Consider the following 22120-nt stretch of genomic DNA (forward strand, 5'->3'; position numbering starts at 1 on the left):
AGTCACTTTGTCCTGTGAAGGATATTTGAGTATTTCTCTTTTTTTTTTTTTTTTTTTTTTTTTTTTGAAGATTATAACGAAACAAAATGTTCAGTGTTGCGTTGTTGGATCAATTCTTAAATAAAAAACTAAAAAGGCTGGCAAGTATTCAAGGGAGGCAGGAACAGTTAGTACTCTTTCTAAAGTTGAGTTGTATTTTATAGAAACTATGAGCTGCACATTTCAGTGCCTTGCGAACAGTTATTTATTAAGACGCTTTCAGGGACATGTGATCACATATTGTTACTACAGATGTGCAGTTTGTGTATGAGAAAATTATTTTAATGTTCATCAGTCGATGTTTTTAAACCCATCATGGCAAAATAACTTTTTTTTTTATCTTTATGAAGATAATGTAGTTTCTACAGCTTTAAGTTGTACGTCATCCGAGTCCTACCATTTAGCCTTGGTGTAAAATTAGCGCACATGCAGATCGATTAAGGTAAAGGAGATGTAACAATTGGCCAAACTAAACTGTAGTTTAACATTAAAGGAGTCACTTTGTCCTGTGAAGGATATTTGAGTATTTCTTTTTTTTTTTTTTTTTTTTTTTGTCTTTAAGTACACTGCTGTGAAAATCTGGAGTCATCCCTTTTTTTGTATATTTTGTCTTCAAAAATTCTGACTACGGATGCCAAAAAGGCTGTCTCATTGTGTATTCCCTGAATTCCCTAGATTCTCACCTTAGCTATGAATTTCCAAAAGGCTTCAGTATGTTCCAAAGCAGTCAGATTTGGAAAAGCTTTTCTGCATTTCGCTCAGCCTTTCCGTAAACTGCTGAAAGTTTTGCTCCCTCACAGTCTGAATGGATAAAATCTTTGTGCTTCCTCTGACTTTATTTTTAAACATTTCACCGATACTGAAAATGGCTTTGAGTTTCCTTTTCTGAATAATCTGTACCAAATGTTTTTTTTTTTTTTTTGGTTCTTTTTACAGCAGCCGGGTAGCGTGTATGTCTGGTGCATTCACTGTTGGGCATAAGATCTGATTTTTGAGTTTATTACTGACAGGTCAGTGATCAGGAACAATATAACAATAGTCTATTTTCAAACACTAGATGATTTCTTGGTGCATTTTTAGGCATTATTGTTTTAACTGTTATTCTCAAAGATGCAAGTTGTTAAAAAAAAGACAACGAAAAGCAACATCAAAATGGCTCCTCTGATTACTTTACTTGACAGATCTGTACAGGTATTTAATGCAGATGAACAGTAAAAAGAAAGGAAAGTTTGGCTTTCATTAAATTTACTTTGCAGCTCCTCATTTAGACCAAACACGCCGTGGAAATGAAGTGAAAGCATATCTGGTTAGAAATCACACAACAGGAACAGACATTACTGGACGGGGTGTAAAGAAGCAGAGTGCTTGAAACATAATGTTAGATAAGAAAATGCCTAATGTAATTTTTTTAAACTCAAAGTAATAACAGTAGTCTAAAGTAAAAAGGTGCGTGCATATCTTAAGATTTGATGAATTTATAGAAGGCTAAATGTTTAGAAAATATGTTTTCATTGTACTGGAACAGTTCAAAATACACATTGCAGTCATAAACGTCAAATGTCACAAGAGGAGGAACACGTTTATACCTGACTGCAAAATTGTTGACTAGCACATAGTTTGGATTGACTCACTGTGGAGGGTTTGTGAGATGCCAGCAAGATAAACTTTCAGCAGCACAGCTGGTAGTTTCAGCTGGACGCAAAAACAGACTGGATGCTACGAAGGCAATCGAAAACAAAAGCACAGCATCTTATTCTGTATAACATATAACTGATTCAGTTTTGTCATCCAAATGAACAAACATAAGCAGGGAAGCAGCAGTGGCGTAATTGTTTTATTCCAACTGACACACGGGACTAGCAGGTTTTATAACTGGCATTCGCTTCAACTCCATATTCTGTATTTCCTCACTCAGTTCAGTGTTTTTCTCTTCAGCTGCTGGCTATTCTGTTCCTCCATCATAACCAGATGCATATAAACTCCCGTACGTCATCAAAAGTTTATTCTAGTGTCCATTAAGAACACTAAAAAATTTGTTGTTGTTGCTTATAAAGGCAGGTGTTTGTGTTTTTTCCATTATTACTAAAACTAGTGGCATGAAAACTTGGATCAGAAAAATTTATTCCGACAAAGTATTTGGAAATACAGTATTTTGAGTTTGAAGAGTCGAATTTCCTCAAATAAGTACATTTTCTACCAAGGATTGCACATATTTAAAATGTCTGTTCAGTATGATAAAGTTAGAGGTGGCGCAAGGCTTTTGCACAATACAGTATGAATAAACACATATGTGAAAAAGATAGTAGCAAATTCTGTCTTAAACATACATCGCATTATTAAAGAAAATGCAAAACTGAGCCAGACTTTAAAGTCAAGTAAAATGTTTGCGTACTAAACCTCATCTTGTGATCTGTACATCTCTTTTTTGCAATTACTAGAGCGAGTATATTCAGTTTCAACAAAGCTTAGAATTTCTAAGGCAAATGTATTTACATGACAAAATGTCACTGTAAAGGATTTACAGCAATTAGACGTGTCAGGAGAAAAAGACTGGGCTGTTGCCCATTCAAAAGTCGTCTTTATAGATGAAAGTACATTTTGCATTATAATTGAAAATAAAAGTCCAAGTTGGTTGAGATCCAATGAAAAGTTGACATAACAGTGAAGATTTAGGAAGCCATGTTATTTACTTGTGCTGCTTCAGTGTTTCTTTGAATCCAAAGTCGGCAAGCTAACGATCCACCAGGAAACGTTAGAAACGTTAATGGTTCCCTCTGCAAGAAGCTTTACGGAGATGCCCATTTCATTTTCCAGCAGCAGACCTTGGTACCTTCCCAAACTGCCAAAAGTGCCTCCATCTGTTTTGATGACAACAATATGGCCGACACTGGCCTGCAATAATAAACCCCATAGACAATCTATGTATTGTCAAAAGGGAAGATAAGACCCATTAGAGCCAATAATGCAGATGAGCTGAAGGAAATTTACTCAACCTGGTCTTCAGGATCACATCCATGCCATGTTGAACTGATGCAGAGGCTCTGATCAGCATGGAGTGCATACACTGCAGTATTTGGACGTACTTTTGAAAAGCCCAGATTTCTGAAATACATTTTTAATGGCGAGCTCCATTTTGAAACAAAACTCTTGAGAAACTGGATTTTGAGTTTTCATCAGATTCAAGCAAAACTCAACAGAAGGCTCACATGATATATCTGTGTGTAATAGCATACCACAAGTTGCACTTCTAGAAACAAATGACTGAATTCTACTTTTGATATAATTTATTGGGATGCACCTATAATTGAGGGAAGTGAACGTACCCAGACTGGACAAGTTATCAATTATGAGAAATAATAGAAATTATTTAGAAGTGGTAACTTCACCAAGTGTTTTTTTTTTCCCCATCTTTGGCTCTGCGTGTGAAGACATTCAGGAAAAGCTGAAAGTGTTATTGTGATAGTTAAGAAAATTTAGCCATGCTTGGCTTTAAGAAACTCAACCTTTTTTTTTTTTTGCTACAAATAGAGGTTCTCCAAGCTTCAAATATTAGATGCACTTTGCTTTTTTGCTTTTTTTTTTTTTTTTACAAAACGATCAAATTAACCAGCAACTTCAAGTTGAAAGCCTTTGATTTTCTTGCACTTCATATTTCTTACTTTTAGCCCATATGTACTGTAGCCTGTGCCATCTCACCTCAAACAAAGATAGTATTAAAACCAAGGCTTCTGTTGTATCCGTCCCCACAACAATTATATGTACCAACTACAACAATAAAAAGGCTCACTGAAACACCTTTGGGACTATTTTTTTTAATCATCCTTCAGTTGTACTGGATTTAAGCAGAAAAAAAAAATTCACATGTGACACTTCTAATGAAAATGCAAGAAAAACTTAATCTTCTTTATTCTTTTAGTCCACAAAACCCCATGCTTCAAGTTACTTAAAAGTTCAAGAGCGCAGAAGTGGATGACAGGCTGCTGATATTGCTCATGTAGTGTTTTCCTGTACAGCGTTTCCCCACACAGACCTCATTTGGTCTTGTTTACATCATCTGTTCATCAAGGTCTTCTGGGTTTCAATTTGATTATGGTTTGCTTTTTTTTTATTTTTATTTTTTTATTAAACAGCAGAAACTGTATGAAGAAAAAGTAAGCTACCTACAAAAAGATGAAGGGGAGGAGGGAGGAAAACCAAGCATCACAAACGGCACAAAACAAAGCTGATCAGTCTCAGCAAATCCAGTGCAACCCAAAACACATTTTGCTTTATTCCACCTAAAAACAAGGGTGCATAATAACATTGTACTTTGAATTTAGCAATTATTCTAATTTTTTTTATGTGCATTTTCCCTGACCCTTTTGCTTAGCACAGTACCTCATAATTGTATAGATAAATTACATCACAGAGTATTCCCTTTCCACTGGACATTTTTATCTCTGCAAAAACATTGAATAACTGACAGGCTGATGCAGGTATTTTATGTTGCTACATTTTAAAAACAAAGATCAACAAAAGGAATTTCTAGTTTTGCATATTTTCTTAGGTTTATGGTTTGGTGTGCAATTTCACCAGTAATGTCCAAATCATCTCTGAAATAGCACCACAACAACAAGCAAATGAACCAACCCCGAATGCCGGGAAGGCCAGGGCGGTTTGTTTAAAGTTTGTTTTAAAAGTAGCACAAATCCCAAATGTGCAGTTTATTCCTGTCATAAAATACAATAGGGAATAGATCTGAATTGCTTTAAAGCAGGGGTGTCAAACTCCAGTCCTCAAGAGCCGCTGCCCTGCAGATTTTTAGATGTGCCACAGGTACAACACACTGGAACGAAATGGCTCAATTACCTCCTTCTTTGAAGATAAGTGCTCCAGAGCCTTGCTAATGACCTAATTATTCTATTCAGGTGTGGTGCAGCAGAGGCACATCTAAACGTTGCAGGGCAGCGGGCCCTCCAGGACTGGAGTTTGACACCTATGCTTTAAAAGGGAAAATATGTAAACACTTAGCAATGTATATACGAGACGCAGACTTAAATCCGGGATCATTTCAATCTGGTGTCAATCTCAGGGTTCAGATTCTGTCAATTCGGAGCTTCTGGACACCATGATGCATTATTAGATTTGATTTAAATTAAAAAAAAAAAAAGTTTCACAAAGCGTTATTAAGGATGCATCCTTCTTGAATTAAAAAGAAAGGCATTAGAGATGAGTTTAGGTGTTTAAAAAGTCTTATAAAAATGAGTACCCAAATTATAGCCACTCTGAGAGAAATATGTAAATATTTTTCTTAAAAATATTCATGTGTTTACCATAGTATTTTTTTTTTTGTTGTGTTTTTAACTCATGACGTTATGACAACACATAGCACCAGCTTGAAGGTCATGCCAAGCCTTGGGTTTGGTCTAAAGAGCAAATCTGTGCTGCACTAAGGTGTAACGCAGACAGCAGTGAGACAAACTGACAAATCTTAAAAAGAACTTAAAGTGCCACTCCAGTCCCACGCCCGCCTCCCCAGACTCCAGCTTTCTAAAATGCACAGTACGCGGCTCCTGTCTAAGACAACTGATGGGGAGCTTCAAGCATTTCCATGAGGAAGGTGTCGATAGGCGTGTCCCCGATCAGTTTGAAGAAAAAAAGATGCTCCAAGCACTTCAGGCCAATGGATCTCAGCGCTGGAAGTCGAAGGAGGAGCTTCGCAAACCTGCAGGGAGAAATCGGTTCATTCGTTTCTTTTCCCCTCAGAAACATAAATAATGCACCAGTCAACACTTCACAGCACATGTCTGTACCTTCCCTGCTGCTCTGGATACTTATGCTTGCAGTAAGCTTCCAGTGATGCATAGACTTTTTCTCTAAGGAGCTCCACCTCACTTGTGCTGGAGAGCCCTTTAGCATCTAGCGGAACAACATTAATAAGCACAATAATTACATGATGCATTTCAGCTATGAAGAGAAAAAAAATCTATTTGCGATGCACAAAGATCTGCTTATGACTAGAATCTGGTCATTTTCAACTTGATCGATATCGATACATTTTTTACGAAGATCTCTGAAATTACTACCAGCAGCAGAAACCTTTAAAAAGACTTGATCGTAAAACGACTGCATCGCTTCAATTAGTGCATCTACATAAACCATTCTTATGCTCATGCATTCTCAAATTACCTGGGTTAAACAGGACAATAGCCCGGAGACAGCCCAGCTCTGTTTTGTCCATTTGCATATCTCTCATTTTGTTAACGAGCTCAGTGAGAACCCTGCAGTATGAGAAAGTGTGTAAAATTATTAAACACGTACACTCAAATTATGAACTCAAAAGTAACAACACTGAAGAACTGTACAAGTACCTGTCAAATATGGCACCAACTTCTGCACTCTGCACACTCTCCCTGGAAAATTTTGATCCATTAGAAAAAAAACAACAACAAAAAAAACACAAGTAAAACATTAAACAAACTGTCTGGCTAAAACATTTCAGCACGTGGAACTACATCAGCACACACACAACATGTTTCTGTTGCAACATCAACAGTCAATATGTTTCAACAAGTAATTTACACAGAGACTGTGGAAGACTGCTTGAGGACAATATTTTAAAAAGACAGACATGCGGCAACCTATAATAGCGAATCCCTATGAGTTTAGCCACATGACAGCTAATGTCATGCTAGCTGTAATTTATTTTATCAGCATTCTGGAAACGTCTTGTCCATGTAAACGTACCTATCAAAAATAGCACCAACTCCGGCCATGTGTGCGCTGTCACGCTGCAGCTCGGACGCCAGCAGAGCGCCATCCTTCAGAGGGATGGAGCGATGGGAGAACGAGGCTATCAGGAGCTCATTCCAGCCTGACAAACACAAGCAGCAGTGCAGATAATTATTCTCCTGTTTATTTATGTACAACTCTATTCAGAGGTAACACATGCCTGAATGAAAACTGCTGGGTTATAGTGATTCCATCCAGTCTAAGGTTGAAACCACTCTGTCTTTTGCTGTTTCATTTAAGCTTTCGGTTTACAATGAGTTGAACACTGCATACATTTGCCACAAAGAATTTTATAAAAGCATTGTACCAATCCCTGACTATTCAAGATATTTACACTGCTCCTCACATATTTAGTATTCCCACCCCCCTCCCACATTTCTTGAATTAATCTCTCCCACAGCATGAGTCAATACTTTAACTGACCCTGGCATGCCACAGAGCTACTTTGTTTCTCTATAGTAGCAATTAACCTTTTCTCCAAACAGAATCTGAATGTGCTAACTTTAATTTGAAGCTGGTAGTCGATATCCATACCTGCACGCAGGAGGATGACCTGATCATCAAGGGGCAGCTCTGAGAAATGAGGGATTCTCTTTGCCCACTCCACCAAAGCAAACAGCTGCTTGTCAGCAGTCTGGCAGATGTTGGAAACGGCATCATGGGGCTGCAAAACACATCACAATTACTTCCTGGTTACTTGCAAAACAAATAAAGCCGATTTTGTTTTATCTTTAAGAAAAAGACGGGGGATTAAAGGGGGAAAAAAAAGAAAAAAAAATCACTAAAATGGATTGATTGCAGTGTTCCAACAACTCACAGAGTTTCCTGCAGACCCTCTATCGGAGTGAAGGTCCACCCGCATATCCACGGCCATCTCCGCCTCCAAGATCTTCTCCACAGGCATCTCGTCGTTCACTCCGGAGCTGAACTCCAGCTCTCCCTCGCGCTCTCTGTTCCTCTGACGCTCCTCCTGAACCGCTGCAGCAGACAAACACAAAGAAACACTTCCAGAATGTACACAGGGAGATTTAATGGACTTTTGGATTCATTGGCTTTCAATCCAACATGAAAGCTCATATTTGCATTCTGCTTTAACTGAATGGTTTTATAATTTTAGAAGTTATTCTTTTCTAAAATACATTTTTTTTTCTTTCAAATTAAATAATAACAAGGCTTAATATTAACTTTGAAACTTTACGTTAGGCTATTACAACTTTTTTTAATTTCACATTGGTGTTATATCTGGGATGTGAGTTAGTTGCTTTTACACAGCTTATCTTATTTCAATGCCTTTTTTAACATGAAATGCTAAAGTTTAGCCAACTACTAAAACCTCTAATTTTTAAATCTGTTCCTGTTCAAGTCACACTCTGCCATAACAGAGAATACAGTGGAAAAGGCTAACAAGAACATTTTGATTTCAACTCTGTAAACGAACACCAAAACAGTTTTGAGAACTATTCTGTTGTGAGTTTGCAAAAAACGGCTAAATGTAAACAAGTCTCAAGATGAACTATAAACTTAAAATAATTTGGCTTACAAAATCTGGACAACTTAACCCCTTTGAAAACCTAAAATTGAGGTAATTCAATGTAAAACCCTGCAGAAATTTTGTGATTATCTGCATTAATATTTAATGTTTGTCTCCTCTTTCCCTCCCTCTTTCTTTTGATCAACAGGATACAGCTACCGAGCTTTTTCACAATAATAATAAAAAAAAAAGATCAGTTTGCAACCTCAACGTTAACAGTGAGCCCTTTGGAGTTTCCTGCATTTCTACATCAAAGTCTGCCACTAGGGGGAGGCATAGTTACAAAACGTATCCAATTATCAAACAGCTCACAGCTGCAAGCCACACTCCATGAATTCACCAAAGTTAGTAAGATATTTCCCAAGAATATAAAATAAATGTAATTACGCTGCAAGATCCACTGCTGATTTGTCGCAGTGTAACCTGCCGCTTGCCTGTTGACAGCTGGGACAAACTGCAACCCGGAACAGAATAAAATGGATTTTAGGGACAGGGACAGATGGATGGATTCAGCACCGGGGTGGTCGGTCAGAACCCAAACGTCCTCGACATTTCTTTGTGCCCAGTGTTCTGCCCGATATAATTCACTAGTAATAACACCAGAAGCAGGAACCTAATCAGAACAGAACAAAAGTTCTCCACAGACACGCCACAAATTCTTGTTAGTCATGAAAGAAAAAGGCTTTGGCTCATGCCGAGTCATGCAGTGCGACAGTGATGCCAGACACTTAATTAGGTCAGCAAAAATATGTAGACCTAAAATGAAGACAATCTTGTGGGTGTGGAGTAGTTATAATCCACCCACAGAGAACAGCTTGTATCTTTCCCATAATCAGAAGATGACAGCGAAATAATTTATTACCAAATGAAACAGGATTTTCAAGGCCAGTTGTTTTCCAACAATAAGAGGCTCTTGTCTAATTGTGAAGTTAGCTACAGGGAGTGACTTTAGTTTAATATTCGATTACTCAAAAGAAATCACAGAATGATTGATAAATTTAAGCCTGATGCGGAAGGGAGATACAGACGTTCAACTACAATGTGCCTAAAGTTCTTGGGGAAATTTTCTATTTAGATTCAGAAATGTCACAGCTATATTTTAGTGTAACCAACATGCTAAATTAGTCATTAATGAAATCAGTAGGAATAATTTTCTCTACCATTTTGAGTGCACAATATTTCATTAGATGCTATAAATTTCTGCTTCAATTTCCTGTGTAAATGTCGCCTTATATAGCTACATTTTGTTTGTTGGAAACCTCAAGACAGACAATTATAATGACAAATCAAAAGAAGAGTGATTAATAACAGGACTTTTCATTAGTTGCCAAAAGTGCTAACATTCAGGCTTCTCTTCACTCAGATCCTGTGAGAAATCATCTCGATATTACTGCGAGGATGAGAAGTAATAAAAAGTGACACTTGAAGGTAATCAAGTGTCACTGATCAGAGCGAACAGAATCCTTTGTGCCTAAATATGCAATCTAATTATCTAATTAAGATGGGCTTGTACATGCATGCAAGGCTTAAAAGACATGCTTTGGGATTCTAGTAGCATACCAACAATATGAACAACCATATTCTTTACTTTGTCAACACAGATGGGATTTTCATTCATTTTCACAAAACGAGCACACGGCTGTAAGCTGCCTAACAGAGCGGTCCTTCATCACTAGGCAGCCAAGTGCACTAGCTGTCTCTCGTTTCCACACTATAGCACAAAGTCACACATGAGCCTATCACTGCTTAGCATTTTCTTCTGTGATAAATGTTGAGGTAGATTTAAGATACAGAATCTCTGAAATTTAGACAACATACTCATCCATCCCTCATCTTTTCCATCCTTGTTTTTCCACTTTATAGGATTTACCGCTATTGACAGACGGGGAAAGGGTAGAATTGGAGAAAGTGGAGGGAAGAGACAAAGAGGCGTTAGTTTTTTGTTTGTTGTTTTTTACCCCAGGTCCAATAAATCTATCTCTGTCCAAGCCAACATCCACTCTCTCTAAAAGTATGATGCCAATCCAAAACTACTTTGACTATTTGAATAACTCTTAACAACAGCCATAGTTCATCACACTACAAAAAAAAAACAAAAAAACAACAACAACAACAACTAGTGGATGTTATATTTGACACTTCTCCTTGCGTACCTTCTCTCTTCATACCCATGGCCAGGCACTTCTGGTAGCGGCAGTACTGGCAGCGGTTGCGCTGGCGTTTGTCCACCAGGCACTCCTTGTTATCCCTGCAGGTGTAGCTCAGGTCTTTGCGCACAGTTCGTTTAAAGAAACCTTTGCACCCCTCACAGCTGTACACGCCGTAGTGTTTGCCTGAAGATTAAACAGGTGAGTGGAAACTTAAGACGATCAAACAAAACAAGGGAGGAAAGGCAAGAGATTTAGGAACATTTTGGATCATTTTAATCAGTAATAAACAGAAAACTAGTGCTGCCTTTCAACAGTCCACTCACCAGAAGAGCGGTCGCCACAGATCACACACAGTCGTTTCTGAGACATCATTATTCCCGGGCTGTGAGCTTGCATGGGCCTCAGGCCAAATGGAGGCTTAATATCTTCTGAGCTGCTGACTGAATGCATCCCTGATATTGGTGCTGACGACGAAATCTAGACGTACAATAATTCTATTGGTTAAAAGCCAAGTTAAAGTAAAAAAAAAAAAAAAAAACATTCCAACAATGCATCACACTCTGAAGAAACACTTGTACTCATTAATGGGCCTGAATGTTGACAAAAATTCTAGGTCGGCAATCAATGGCAATGTTCTCAATCCATAAGAGCAGATCTATACTGTCTAATTCTAATGCTTATTTAACATTATATTTAGAATTCCTAATTGCACTTTCTGAACCAATCTGATGGTTCAATGCACTTTATTTTTTTTTTACATGTTTAGCCAAGGTACTTAACCTTATTGTTTGTGTCCATTTCAGTTTCTTTATTATCTATTTTACATTGACTGTTGTACTCCTAATTGCGCTGACTGAACAAAATTAAGTTGTGCTGTTTTTACATGTTTTACCAAGCTTGTGAAGTTACTTGTGTAATTAAGTGTGCTGTGATGGTGCAGAGTTGTCAAATAAATTATCAAATAATTGAATATATCTATGTCCAATTTTGAATTTGAATTATAAATATGTTTGTGCTTTAAAACAAAAACATTTCAAGTCAATTCAGCTATGTTTTTCTGTGTCATATCTGTATTGGCCAATACTAAACCTCGTGTATCTGTATCAGAAGTAATAAAGGTGGATCAATGCATCCTAATTTGCTCCCTACTCTTTTGGATGCTGTAAGGAGCTATTTCAAATAGAAAATTTTATGCCATTTTCTACATATTTTGCAATAGTTTCTTCCTCTAAATTTCTAAATTTGGTTTCACGAGATTGTGATAGTCTATTTTGACAATTCAACAAAAATGCTTAACCACCAAGAGAAATAAACTGATGTACGTTGGTTAAGTCCAATGACAGCAAAATTGTTTTTGTGTACAAGTGAAAAATGGAAATGGTGGTGAAAAGGCAACACAAGGTTTTAAGAAACGGTAAAGCTCATCCGAGGCGCTCTAAAACAACTGCGAGACTTCTTGCAATACAATCATTTTCAGACCCAAACAGATGAGCACAATTACTCATACAGCTACCTAACAGATACCTGACTGCTGCTGATGGGTCCAAATCCCAGAGAGGGAGATACCACCGGAGAGCTGAGAGAAGGACTTATCACTGAAAAAGGAGAACCAATGAAGTTGGTTGGGCTGTTGGAGGCTGAGCTGTTAGGTTGAGGTGCGGACATGGCTCGCAAGCTACCCGCTGAAGAGAATGATGTTCCGTCTTCAGGATGTCAATCTGAGGTTGACACAAGAAGATGAAGTTAGCAAAGCAGAGTCAACAGGTAGAGGTTATCTAAAACATTTATGGTTGTTTTTGTTTGTGTATTTGTTTTAAATGAATGATGCTGCAAACTGATGGAAAACAACAGAGAGAGTACAATGATTTCAAAACACCAAGCATAGGTATAAACAATACATAGATTAAAGTCACTGCAAGTGCTGTTTTTGATGTAATTGTTTGATTTGTATTCATACTACTGGTTGTGCCTTCCTCTCGAAAACGTGTTTCACTTACTATTCAAAAAAGGAGCTGAATTATTATTTTGTTATGTGTATAGACCTAATAACTTGTTATTTTAATGATAAAAATATATTAGAAACAAAAGTGATTTTTTTGCATATGTAAATTAACGATACCAAAATTTCGGTAAATTATTATAACCGCGTTTTTGTTTTTTTTAGATTTTGGATAAGACATTTTCAAAGTTTATCGTGTAAATTACCACGGAGTATCAGCTTTTGAAATGCTACAAATGCCTTAATTCTCAATATTCATACATGATCTTAGCACTTAAAATAGTTACTTTATTGTCCTTACAAATGCCATCGCTTGTTTTGACGTGCAGCATTATTTTACCGCACAAGTAGTACAGTAATAGATCAATGCATTAAGAGATGTCGCGTATCCATAAGTCCTAAAACTACAGCTAAATCAAAACATGTTATATGGTATGATGACTAATAATGAAGGATGGGGCATTGAATCTTTAAGCACGTGTGCTAAAAAGATGTATTTAACCAACACAGTGTTAGTTCGCTTTATTTATCAACAGAATTTCACATTTGCTAAATGCTATACAAGCGCATTACCGCTGCCCAATGAAATACGTCACAAAACTAGTAAGTAAAAAATAAGCTCCAGTGCATTTTTTCCCCAAACATTAAGATTGTATACTTTATAAGCCAACAAATGTACAATCTTCGTTGATTTTATTAAGGGATATTTGACTGCAAAACCTTAACTCTTAACAAGCTTCGCAACCAGACATCTTTAGCTAGCATTAGCTTTGCTTACCGACGTCAGAAAGTTAGCTTTTAATATTTTCAGAAAGCAATTAGACAAAGTTAAAACACCTCAATTCAAATACAAACAACACTTCGCTTTACCCCACACTACGAACCCAAATAAACCCAACTCGAGGAATTATCTTTAGGTAGATAAGACTAGCAAGTTAGCATGCTAACTTGGCTAACGCGGCTAAGAGAGTTAGCCAAGAGCACGTACAGCTCCAAGAAAGTGTGGTGGCAAGTCTAGTCTATGATAGTTTTGTGTTTGGAGTTACATACCATATGCACTTTCGAAGCATTGTTGAAAAACCACCACGCGTTATCTCTTCTAATTTAAACTAGACTACACGCCGACAATCAGATTCAGTTAACTTTACTTTGACGCTGCTGTTGTTGTTTACAGGCCATGTTGGCTCTGAGCCATCATCCACCAGAGCCAAAATGTCTCATGGGACCACCCATAACAGCGCTGTCATATGACACCTATGATGTTTAACTTCTTTATCAACGCTTCATTATTTATTATTTATTTAATAATGCGTTGAAACAAAATGCAAATTCCCTTTTACATATTTCGTTGCGCTATTGAGTAAATAGTTTTCCAGTAACAGTTAACATCAAGTGGTATTTAAATGGTACAGCACCAGACTGAGATAAAAGTTTCATTGCCGGATAAAAGGAAGTATTTGAGTGCTGTGGTTTTGGTATGGTGGATTGTTAAAAAGCAGTTCAAATAGAAACAATGTGTTGCTTTTAGTTATTCTGTTTATGGCTCACTGTTCAGTCTGTAGTCAATCTAAGCAACGTTTTATAACGGCCACACCTTCATAGTAGCTGGAATGTCTTTTCTTTTCCCCTCCTTGAGAGAATGGATATATTGCACAATGTGTTTTTACACCACTTATTTTGTTTACAGAAGTCTTCCACGTCCAAAGTATCTAATTTGGGGTTCAAATTTCCACGCAATTTCATGTTAAAACATACTTTACTTTTTAAAAATGTAAACAGAAGCTTGTAATTACAAAATAGTCCCAAATGTGACATGTTCCTTTAAAATATGTTCTATTTTTCTTATCTGTTAATGTGTTCATTTTAGTTTATAATAAGTATGCAGCTAATGCCAGAAGAAGGCGTTGTTTCATCTCAACAAACCACATACCACTGTATGTATAAGATAATGAAACTTGACAAACTGCTTTTGCTTCAAGTAGTTCCTGGGAAAGTATCTTCTTACACACCAGGTGGCATTCTTACTATCGACACTTTGCTGCTCAAAGCTGCATGCCAGAACCCTTTGATAGGAGCAGCAAATGGTTTTATTCCGACATTTTTTACTTGATCTTTTTTAACCCAAGTGAACCTTCATCATGACTGAAATATGGCTAATAACTAGAAGGACTTCAACTATGTTTTTAATTATTACCTCAGGTAAGTACAAAACGGGTTTTGTTTGTTGCTTTCCTGGTAGAGAATATGTGGTTATTTAAGACATTAATATTGAAGAAGTAGTCATATTGATGAAAAGCTTATTTTTAATAACAACAATGCAAATGTACAAATGATACAGTTTTTGTGATTGTTACTCGGTTTAAAAGTTATTGTTTAACTCTTCACAGTGATTTCCATGTCTCCGCTGGAATCTTCAGGCTTTCAGCTAACCACTAAGAAGATGAAGTATGACGATGCAAGGAGTTACTGTAGAAACATGAATATTGATGTAGCCACTGTTTACAATTTAGCAGAAGTTAATATCATGCTCAGTTTAGTTTTGCCATCTGGTCGTAACATTTGGATAGGACTGGAGGTTGGAGACCTTTGGATTTGGCACTGGACTGGGTCTGATCGAGGAACAAGCTTTTTAAACTGGGATACTGGAGAACCACAGGATAACGAACAAGAAGCATGTGCAGTAATGAATCAAAATGGAAAGTGGCTTGAAAATGACTGTCAAACTCCAGAGAGCTTTGTTTGCCAAGGTAGGTGATAGTAAAGTCTATCTCAAATAATGATAATATCAGTAATTTTAAATCCGTTAATTGATTTTTTTTAAAATGAAATTCAGACCCTGAACACATGGAGATGAGCATGGTGAATTTTTGTAAATGTTTTGGGAAAAAACATGTGTCTCCACATGACAGAATGCATCTCTACTGACACTGATATGCTGGTGGCGCTAAAACACTGCCATACAAAGACAATAAAAACACACCAAAAGGCACCATGTCTGTTATTTATGAGAGACAGGCACATGTGGGATAGATAAAGAAATGAAACAAATGAATCAACAAACAAACAAAGTGTCTCATATTGCCACATGGAAACATAGAACCGACATTTTGAAAATTTATCCATTCTGGAACTTAGTTTCAAAAATGATCATTTCCAGTCTCATAAGTTGCTGCATCGGTGTGGACACACAGCCTAAATGATAAAAAAGAAATGCTTGCAGCTGCACCTAAAATTGTCTCCCAGTGGACATGGCCTCATATATTCATTAGATTCATTTTGCACAGAGTGATATATTTCAGCACTTATTTGTTGATATTGATGTCTATGGATTACAGTTGGTAAAAAAAGAAAGAAAAAAAAAAGAGTTTCTCAGACAATTTGAATATAACATAAAAGTATGTTGAGATACTGCACAGTATTTTCACTGAGTACCTGTTCAGGGTTCCTTTAGCATGAATTACTTCATCACTGTGATGTGACATGGAGACAATTAGCCTGCGGCACTGCTGGAAGTTTAAAGAAATCCAGGTCTTATAATAGCCGCTCATCTGCATTCTTGGGTCTGGTGTCTCGCTTCTTCTTCTTGACAATACTTCTTTGATTCTCTATGGGATTCAATTCAGGTGAGTCAAGTAATCCTTGGTCATTAAAGCAAGTTTTGGCAGCGTGTACCAATGTTTTGCTAGTAAATGAAATCTGTATTTCCATAGTTTTTTCAGCAGAGGGAAGCAAGCTCAAATAATTCCTAATCAATGGTCGCAATGATTTTGGACTTGATAAAATCATTATCAAGTCAGCACTAGATCAACACTAGTAGATGACACAGTTACCCAAATCATGACTGAGTGTAGACTTTACACTGGACTTCTAGCAACTTGAATTGTGGACCTCTTCATATTTCTTTTAGATTCTTGGCTTTAATTTTTCAAATAAGAAGAAAGATATTAGTCACCTGAAAAGAGGACTTTGAACAATGGAGTAATAGCTGCATCCTTTTTTTTTTCCTTAGTTCAGATAAGACCATTCTAAAAGTCTAGAGTTCAGGAGTGCCTAAACATAACTAATGACAATTGAAGTCCTTGTCCTGGACATGTCTGTAAACATTAACTCCAGCTTTAGTCCACGCCAAATCCCCTTCAAACTCTTGAATGAGGACTACTTCACAATACACTTAAGGCTGACAATATTCCAGTTGCTTGCACACAATCCTTTACCACACTTTGTCCTTTCACATTCAATTTTTTATCACATTTTCTGTGAATGAATACTTCTGATTTCTTCAGAAATTACCTTTTCACACCCAACCTCCTTCTGCAAGGCATCAATGGCCGTCTGCTGTAGTCAGACAATTCTCGACAGATGTCAAGTAAAAAGTTTTTCCTTTGATTGTATGGGCCATAACATAATCTTACTGCACTAAGCATTTTTTATTGGTCTTCTGTCACATTAAAGTGTCTGGAAAAACTACATTTTGGGCTCTCTTTAGCTGTAATGTATAATTATCAAATGCTTTGCATATAATAATTTGTTCCTATATATAAATTGTACTTTTTTTAAGTTAAAATACTGGAATAATAAATAATAATAAAACTTTACAATGATGTTCCCAGTTATCACTTGGTGCACTTGGAAATGAGTGATGAGAATAACACATTCAAAGCATCAATGTCTTCTTTTTTTTTCCAGGTATTGGGGATGTCAGCACTTACATCTTTGTTGAGGTTAAGAAATCGTGGAGGGATGCTCGCAGTCATTGCTGGAACCTTTCATCTGATCTGGTTACAATACACTCAGCAGAGGAAAATAAAGCTGTCCGCAACATATCCACTTCTGAAAGGTTGTGGATTGGCCTTTTCAAAGATCCGTGGACATGGTCGGGTGCCAGTAACTCATCATTCCGCTTTTGGGATGCCAATGAACCCAACTATGGTAGCAATGGCAACTGTGTTACAGCTGACTTAGGAAACAATGGAAAGTGGTCCACTCAGAACTGCAATAACAGACACAGTGTCATTTGTGGGACAGGTATGTTGTTTTCTCTCTTTTTTGTATTATTTGAGCAAAGTTGTCACTCAAATTCTGTTAAAGTTTGAATGAGCAAATTTTAAATCTTCCTCAAAACAGAACAAAGCTGCATGATTCATCTATCTATTCATACCTTTACAGCAACAAATCCAACAACCACCAGCTTACAAACTACACAGAGCATAACTACATACCCTGCATCAACTAATATGGAAACTCCTCCACTTCACGCAGGTGCAACAATTTTTAATTCCACTTTGGTTTCCACTGAACAGCAGATTACTAACGCTACCACTACAGAACCATCAACTATATCTGGACTGACTGCGTATACAACACATACAATGACAACACCTCCATCTCAAAATGTTACCACCGCAGTACCATCAACTACTACTACATCTAACATGACAGAGGTTATTTCACATCCCATCACCACGGAATCCAATAACACAAATACAAAAATACCAACAATGGCACCAATACAACCACTCCAAAATATTACCACCCCTGCACCATCAACTGTTACTGGACTGACTACATCTACCCACACAGAGGTTGTTTCACATCCCACGATCACTGAACTTGACAACACAAGTACAGAAATCCCAACAGTGACACCAACACCTCTGCACCAAAATAACACCAAGCCAGCACCAACAACTGGCACTAGACCGACTACATCTACGGCAACAGAGTTTGTTTCACATCCCCCGATCACTGAACTTACCAGCACAAATAAAGAAATGGCAACAATGACATCGCCAGAAATGCCTGAAAATGCTACCAACCCATCACCAAGAACTGTCACTGGACCAACTACTTTTTACACCACAGAGGTTGGTACACATCCCATAACCCCTGAGCTCAACAATGCAAGTACTGAAATGTCAACTATGACAACAACACCACTGCAGCAAAACAATGTAACTGAAGGATTATCAACAATCACTGAACTGATTTCATCTAACACCACCGAGGTTGTTTCACACCCCACCATCACTGAGTTTAACAATACAAACACAGAAATGCCCACAATGTCAACAACACAACCGTCTCAAAATGTTACTACCCCAACAGCAACAACTGGCACTGGACCAAATCTATCTAACACCACAGAGGTTGTTTCACATCCCACAACTACTGAGCTCAACAAAACAAGCACGGAAATGCCCACAATGTCAACAACACAACCATCTCAAAATGTTACTACCCCAACACCAACAACTGGCACTGGACCAAATTTATCTAACACCACAGAGGTTGTTTCACATCCCACCATCACTGAGTTTAACAATACAAACACAGAAATGCCCACAATGTCAACAACACAACCGTCTCAAAATGTTACTACCCCAACACCAACAACTGGCACTGGACCAAATCTATCTAACACCACAGAGATTGTTTCACATCCCACAACTACTGAGCTCAACAAAACAAGCACGGAAATGCCAACAATGACACTAACGCCACTACTCCAAAATGTTAGCACACCGACTCCATCAACTGCCACTGGATTGACTACATCTGACAGTACTGAGGTTGTTTCACATCCCATAACCAGTAATTTTAATAGTACAAATACAGAAATGCCAACAATGACATCAACAGCAACAGCACCACCGCAAAATCTTACCACTCCAGCACCATTAACAGAAGCTGGACCAACTGCTCTTAACACCACAGAGGTTGTTTCACATCCTCCAATCCCTCAGCTGAACAGTACAGAAGTAACACCAAAACAACCACCCCAGAACACTACTGTGAATGTAACAACAAACAGTGTTTTCACACCAACAGCTCAGACCGGAACATCATTCCAAACAACAACCCAATCACCAGCTCCAATCTCGACTGTCAGCAGTTTTTACTCAGGTATGTTTCACAAACCCATGTGCCTTTAATTTTACTTTGCCAAAATCTGATTCCATATTCTATATTTTCCAGAAGACGGCCTAATATTAATCCAGAAAAATATGACATGGATTTCAGCTTTGAGCTTCTGCAGGGAGCACTATGTCGACCTGGTTCAGATTACCAGTGAAGCCATTCAAGACAAAGTGGCTGAGAAGGCAAGAAGCTCTACGTCCCCTCACGTGTGGCTTGGCTTACGCTACACTTGTAACTTTAATTTTTGGTTCTGGACCAGCTCGACTGCAGGCTGTTACCAGAACTGGCAGCCAGGAGAAGGACCAGAAAGGGCAACTCAGTGTGGCGAGAGTGCAGCCATTAAGTCCACAGGGAGGCAGCAGTGGGTCAGTCTGCCAGAAACACAGGAGCTGAATTTCATCTGCCAGACCTGTGGTAACTGAGAGTGGATTGCCAGTGACACTTTCAGTGAAGACAGTGATGAAATGATCATGAAGCTGGTTCTGAATTGCATTTTTGCAAGGTTTTTAAGATGTAAAACACCAAACATTTCGCATTTCTGAATTACAAACAAGGTATTATGATTGTGCATGAATGGGTGAAATACACCATCCTCTGCTATTGTTCATGTCTATCTCTAAATTAATATGAACACACTAAATGTTGCATGGGTGTGCAGATTCACAGACGTACGTAGCAAGAGTAATGTGAGAAAATTGATTGGCGCTACACCTCTTGTTCAGGGGTGAAAATCTGCATATTGACCTCCTGACCTGGCTGTCAAGAGCGTCTGCTTGAAACCAAAGTCAAGGGACTGGCCCTCAGGAGTGCTTACAGAGAAAACAGAGCGTACCGATACACCATAAGTACACAGAAAGTTACTCAGAGCTATGATAACAAAGAAAATAATATTTTTAAGTACTTTGCACTTTTTTTTAATCAGTGACATTTTTCACTACCTTTATGTTTCAATTACAAAATATTATTATTTTTTTACTGCTAATGAATAAGTTGTTGTATTTGTGTTAGTACATGTTTATTTTTATGTCTTTAATAACATCGCAGACTTCCTTGATTTTTTTTTTTTTTTTTTTTTTTTTTTTTTTTAAGTGACTCAACATACCAGTGGAACCTGTCTGTAATTTAATGCTGGCACATGTTGGAAGCAATCAGAGAGATCACAGAAGGTGTGGCGTAAAAAACCATGCACAACATTCCACACCTTGTGCTCTGTACTGTGTAACCACTCTACATTTGTAGATCATGATTAAATGGCCACATGTAGTTCCTTGCAAAAGTATTTATGTTTCTTTCACTTATGTTTTGTCACGTTGCAGCAAAGACTTGTTGGATTGCGTTTCAAACAATATTTGTTAGATGGAGGAAAAGTGAAATGTCTGCAAATAAAAATGTGGAAAAGTGTGGTGTGCTTTTTCCTCTAGCTCTCTTTTCCAAAATTCATTTTCCATTTTACAGTTGCACTACTTGATATTGGTCCATCACATAAAATCACAACAAAATACAGTATATAAAAGTTTAAGGTTAACTTGTGACAAAATGTGAAAAAAAATAAAAATAAAGGTTAGCTTAAATCACCAGCCAACAACATTTCCTTTGTGATAACAAGGATTTTTGAAAATTTCTAATATTTTTCATAAGTTATACCAAAAGTATTGCCAAAATAGCATAATGGAATAGTATCAGTATTTAGCAATACACAGCAATATTGAAGTACATTTGTTGAATGGGTTTATATTGTGACTTCTTACGGCTAAAGGCACAATAACACACCTGCTATAATGCATTTTGCATATGCAAAGAAAGTGGTGTCACTTCTCTATTATTATGCACCATTAAACTTCAGATTATCCGCTCTCCAAATATGCAGTGGTCAGTGAGCCTCCCATGCGTCGTCCCTCTGGGTCCAGTCTTTCAGTCCTGGACTTCTCCCTCTCCTCCACTTCTCACCAGCACCTCCTCTTGTGTGCTGTCCAGCTGCCTCTGACCTCTGACCCTTCCGCCGTCACTCCTGACCCCTGAGGACATTCCCACGCCACACCCTTTTGTGTACTTTTCACCATGCAAAGCCACTGGTCACACCTTTTGAATTTTTGTAGATCACAGTTAGATGTTATTTATCTCAACTGGGTTCAATGTGATATCACAAATAAAAAATGTAATGTAAGACCTGCGTTACAATTGAAAATGTTGTTAAATTAGAAAAAAAAAGAAAAATTTGGAATCAAAGAAATTTCATGAAATATTAAATTACCTTCTGTGTTTGCTCAATAATAGTCGTAGGAAAAGTTGAAAGTTATAAATAATTAAATTAATTAGTACAATAAAAATATCCCAAAAATCATAGAATCTCCATAAATCAATATAACCCATCTTTCTTTTTGCTCTTCCTCCGAGTCTGTCCCTCTCCCTGCTTTTTCCTTCTGTTGCTCTCAATGTTAATTGAAGAACAGCAGATTGTCTCCATTGAACCCCAGTCTCTTTGGAAACCCCAGTCCTGCATGAAATGAGATGGCTAGTAGGGAAGTGATAGAAAAGAAGGCACTGAAAGGCAAACTGAACAAGCAGCCGCTGAGGATGGCCGCAGGACAGACAGCAGACCAATTCACTACAGAGTTCAGTATTTAAATGTCTTCTGGCTTTGGACTATTATCCCTGCATTGTTAATAGAAAATGTAAGTATTGGATTTTTGAAAAAAAAAAAAAACTTTTCTC

At 37.5% G+C, this 22120-nt stretch overlaps 2 protein-coding genes across 4 annotated transcripts; one reads left to right on the plus strand and one right to left on the minus strand.

Moving 5' to 3' along the window:
• Positions 1 to 367: 367 nt before the first annotated feature.
• LOC103150406 (retinoic acid receptor RXR-beta-A-like) lies at positions 368 to 13711 on the minus strand. Of its 2 annotated transcripts, XM_007570009.2 has the most exons (12): positions 13541 to 13711; positions 12016 to 12209; positions 10815 to 10968; positions 10495 to 10674; positions 10160 to 10213; positions 7628 to 7788; positions 7345 to 7474; positions 6766 to 6892; positions 6390 to 6431; positions 6208 to 6299; positions 5832 to 5937; positions 368 to 5743 (listed from the first exon to the last, which is right to left on the minus strand). In XM_007570009.2, the coding sequence occupies exons 2-12, from the start codon at positions 12154 to 12156 to the stop codon at positions 5596 to 5598; spliced, it is 1335 nt and encodes a 444-aa protein (XP_007570071.1). In that variant the 5' UTR covers positions 12157 to 12209; positions 13541 to 13711; the 3' UTR covers positions 368 to 5595. The 2 variants fall into 2 exon arrangements, with proteins under 2 accessions (XP_007570071.1, XP_007570072.1); XM_007570010.2 differs by lacking the exon at positions 10160 to 10213 and having other exon boundaries at positions 13541 to 13710.
• A 572-nt stretch (positions 13712 to 14283) lies between these two features.
• On the plus strand, positions 14284 to 20471 carry LOC103150405 (macrophage mannose receptor 1-like). Of its 2 annotated transcripts, none has more exons than XM_016680683.1 (5): positions 14284 to 14689; positions 14878 to 15237; positions 17177 to 17515; positions 17657 to 19393; positions 19469 to 20471. In XM_016680683.1, the coding sequence occupies exons 1-5, from the start codon at positions 14629 to 14631 to the stop codon at positions 19828 to 19830; spliced, it is 2859 nt and encodes a 952-aa protein (XP_016536169.1). In that variant the 5' UTR covers positions 14284 to 14628; the 3' UTR covers positions 19831 to 20471. The 2 variants fall into 2 exon arrangements, with proteins under 2 accessions (XP_016536169.1, XP_016536170.1); XM_016680684.1 differs by having other exon boundaries at positions 14305 to 14689; positions 19319 to 19393; positions 19466 to 20471.
• The last annotated feature ends 1649 nt before the right edge of the window (positions 20472 to 22120 follow it).

The sequence above is a fragment of the Poecilia formosa genome, unplaced genomic scaffold (assembly GCF_000485575.1).
Source record: "Poecilia formosa unplaced genomic scaffold, Poecilia_formosa-5.1.2 Scaffold253, whole genome shotgun sequence".
Lineage (NCBI taxonomy): Eukaryota > Metazoa > Chordata > Actinopteri > Cyprinodontiformes > Poeciliidae > Poecilia > Poecilia formosa.

Excerpts from the sequence above, each read along its gene's own strand:
- LOC103150406 (XM_007570009.2), bottom strand. The coding sequence starts at position 12,156 with ATGTCCGCACCTCAACCTAACAGCTCAGCCTCCAACAGCCCAACCAAC. Across the intron at positions 10,969-12,015 it reads GACCCATCAGCAGCAGTCAG|ATTTCGTCGTCAGCACCAAT; the intron begins GTATCTGTTAGG and ends TTGTACGTCTAG. Across the intron at positions 5,938-6,207 it reads TATTGTCCTGTTTAACCCAG|ATGCTAAAGGGCTCTCCAGC; the intron begins GTAATTTGAGAA and ends TTGTTCCGCTAG.
- LOC103150405 (XM_016680683.1), top strand. The coding sequence starts at position 14,629 with ATGACTGAAATATGGCTAATAACTAGAAGGACTTCAACTATGTTTTTA. Across the intron at positions 14,690-14,877 it reads GTTTTTAATTATTACCTCAG|TGATTTCCATGTCTCCGCTG; the intron begins GTAAGTACAAAA and ends AACTCTTCACAG. Across the intron at positions 15,238-17,176 it reads AGAGAGCTTTGTTTGCCAAG|GTATTGGGGATGTCAGCACT; the intron begins GTAGGTGATAGT and ends TTTTTTTTCCAG.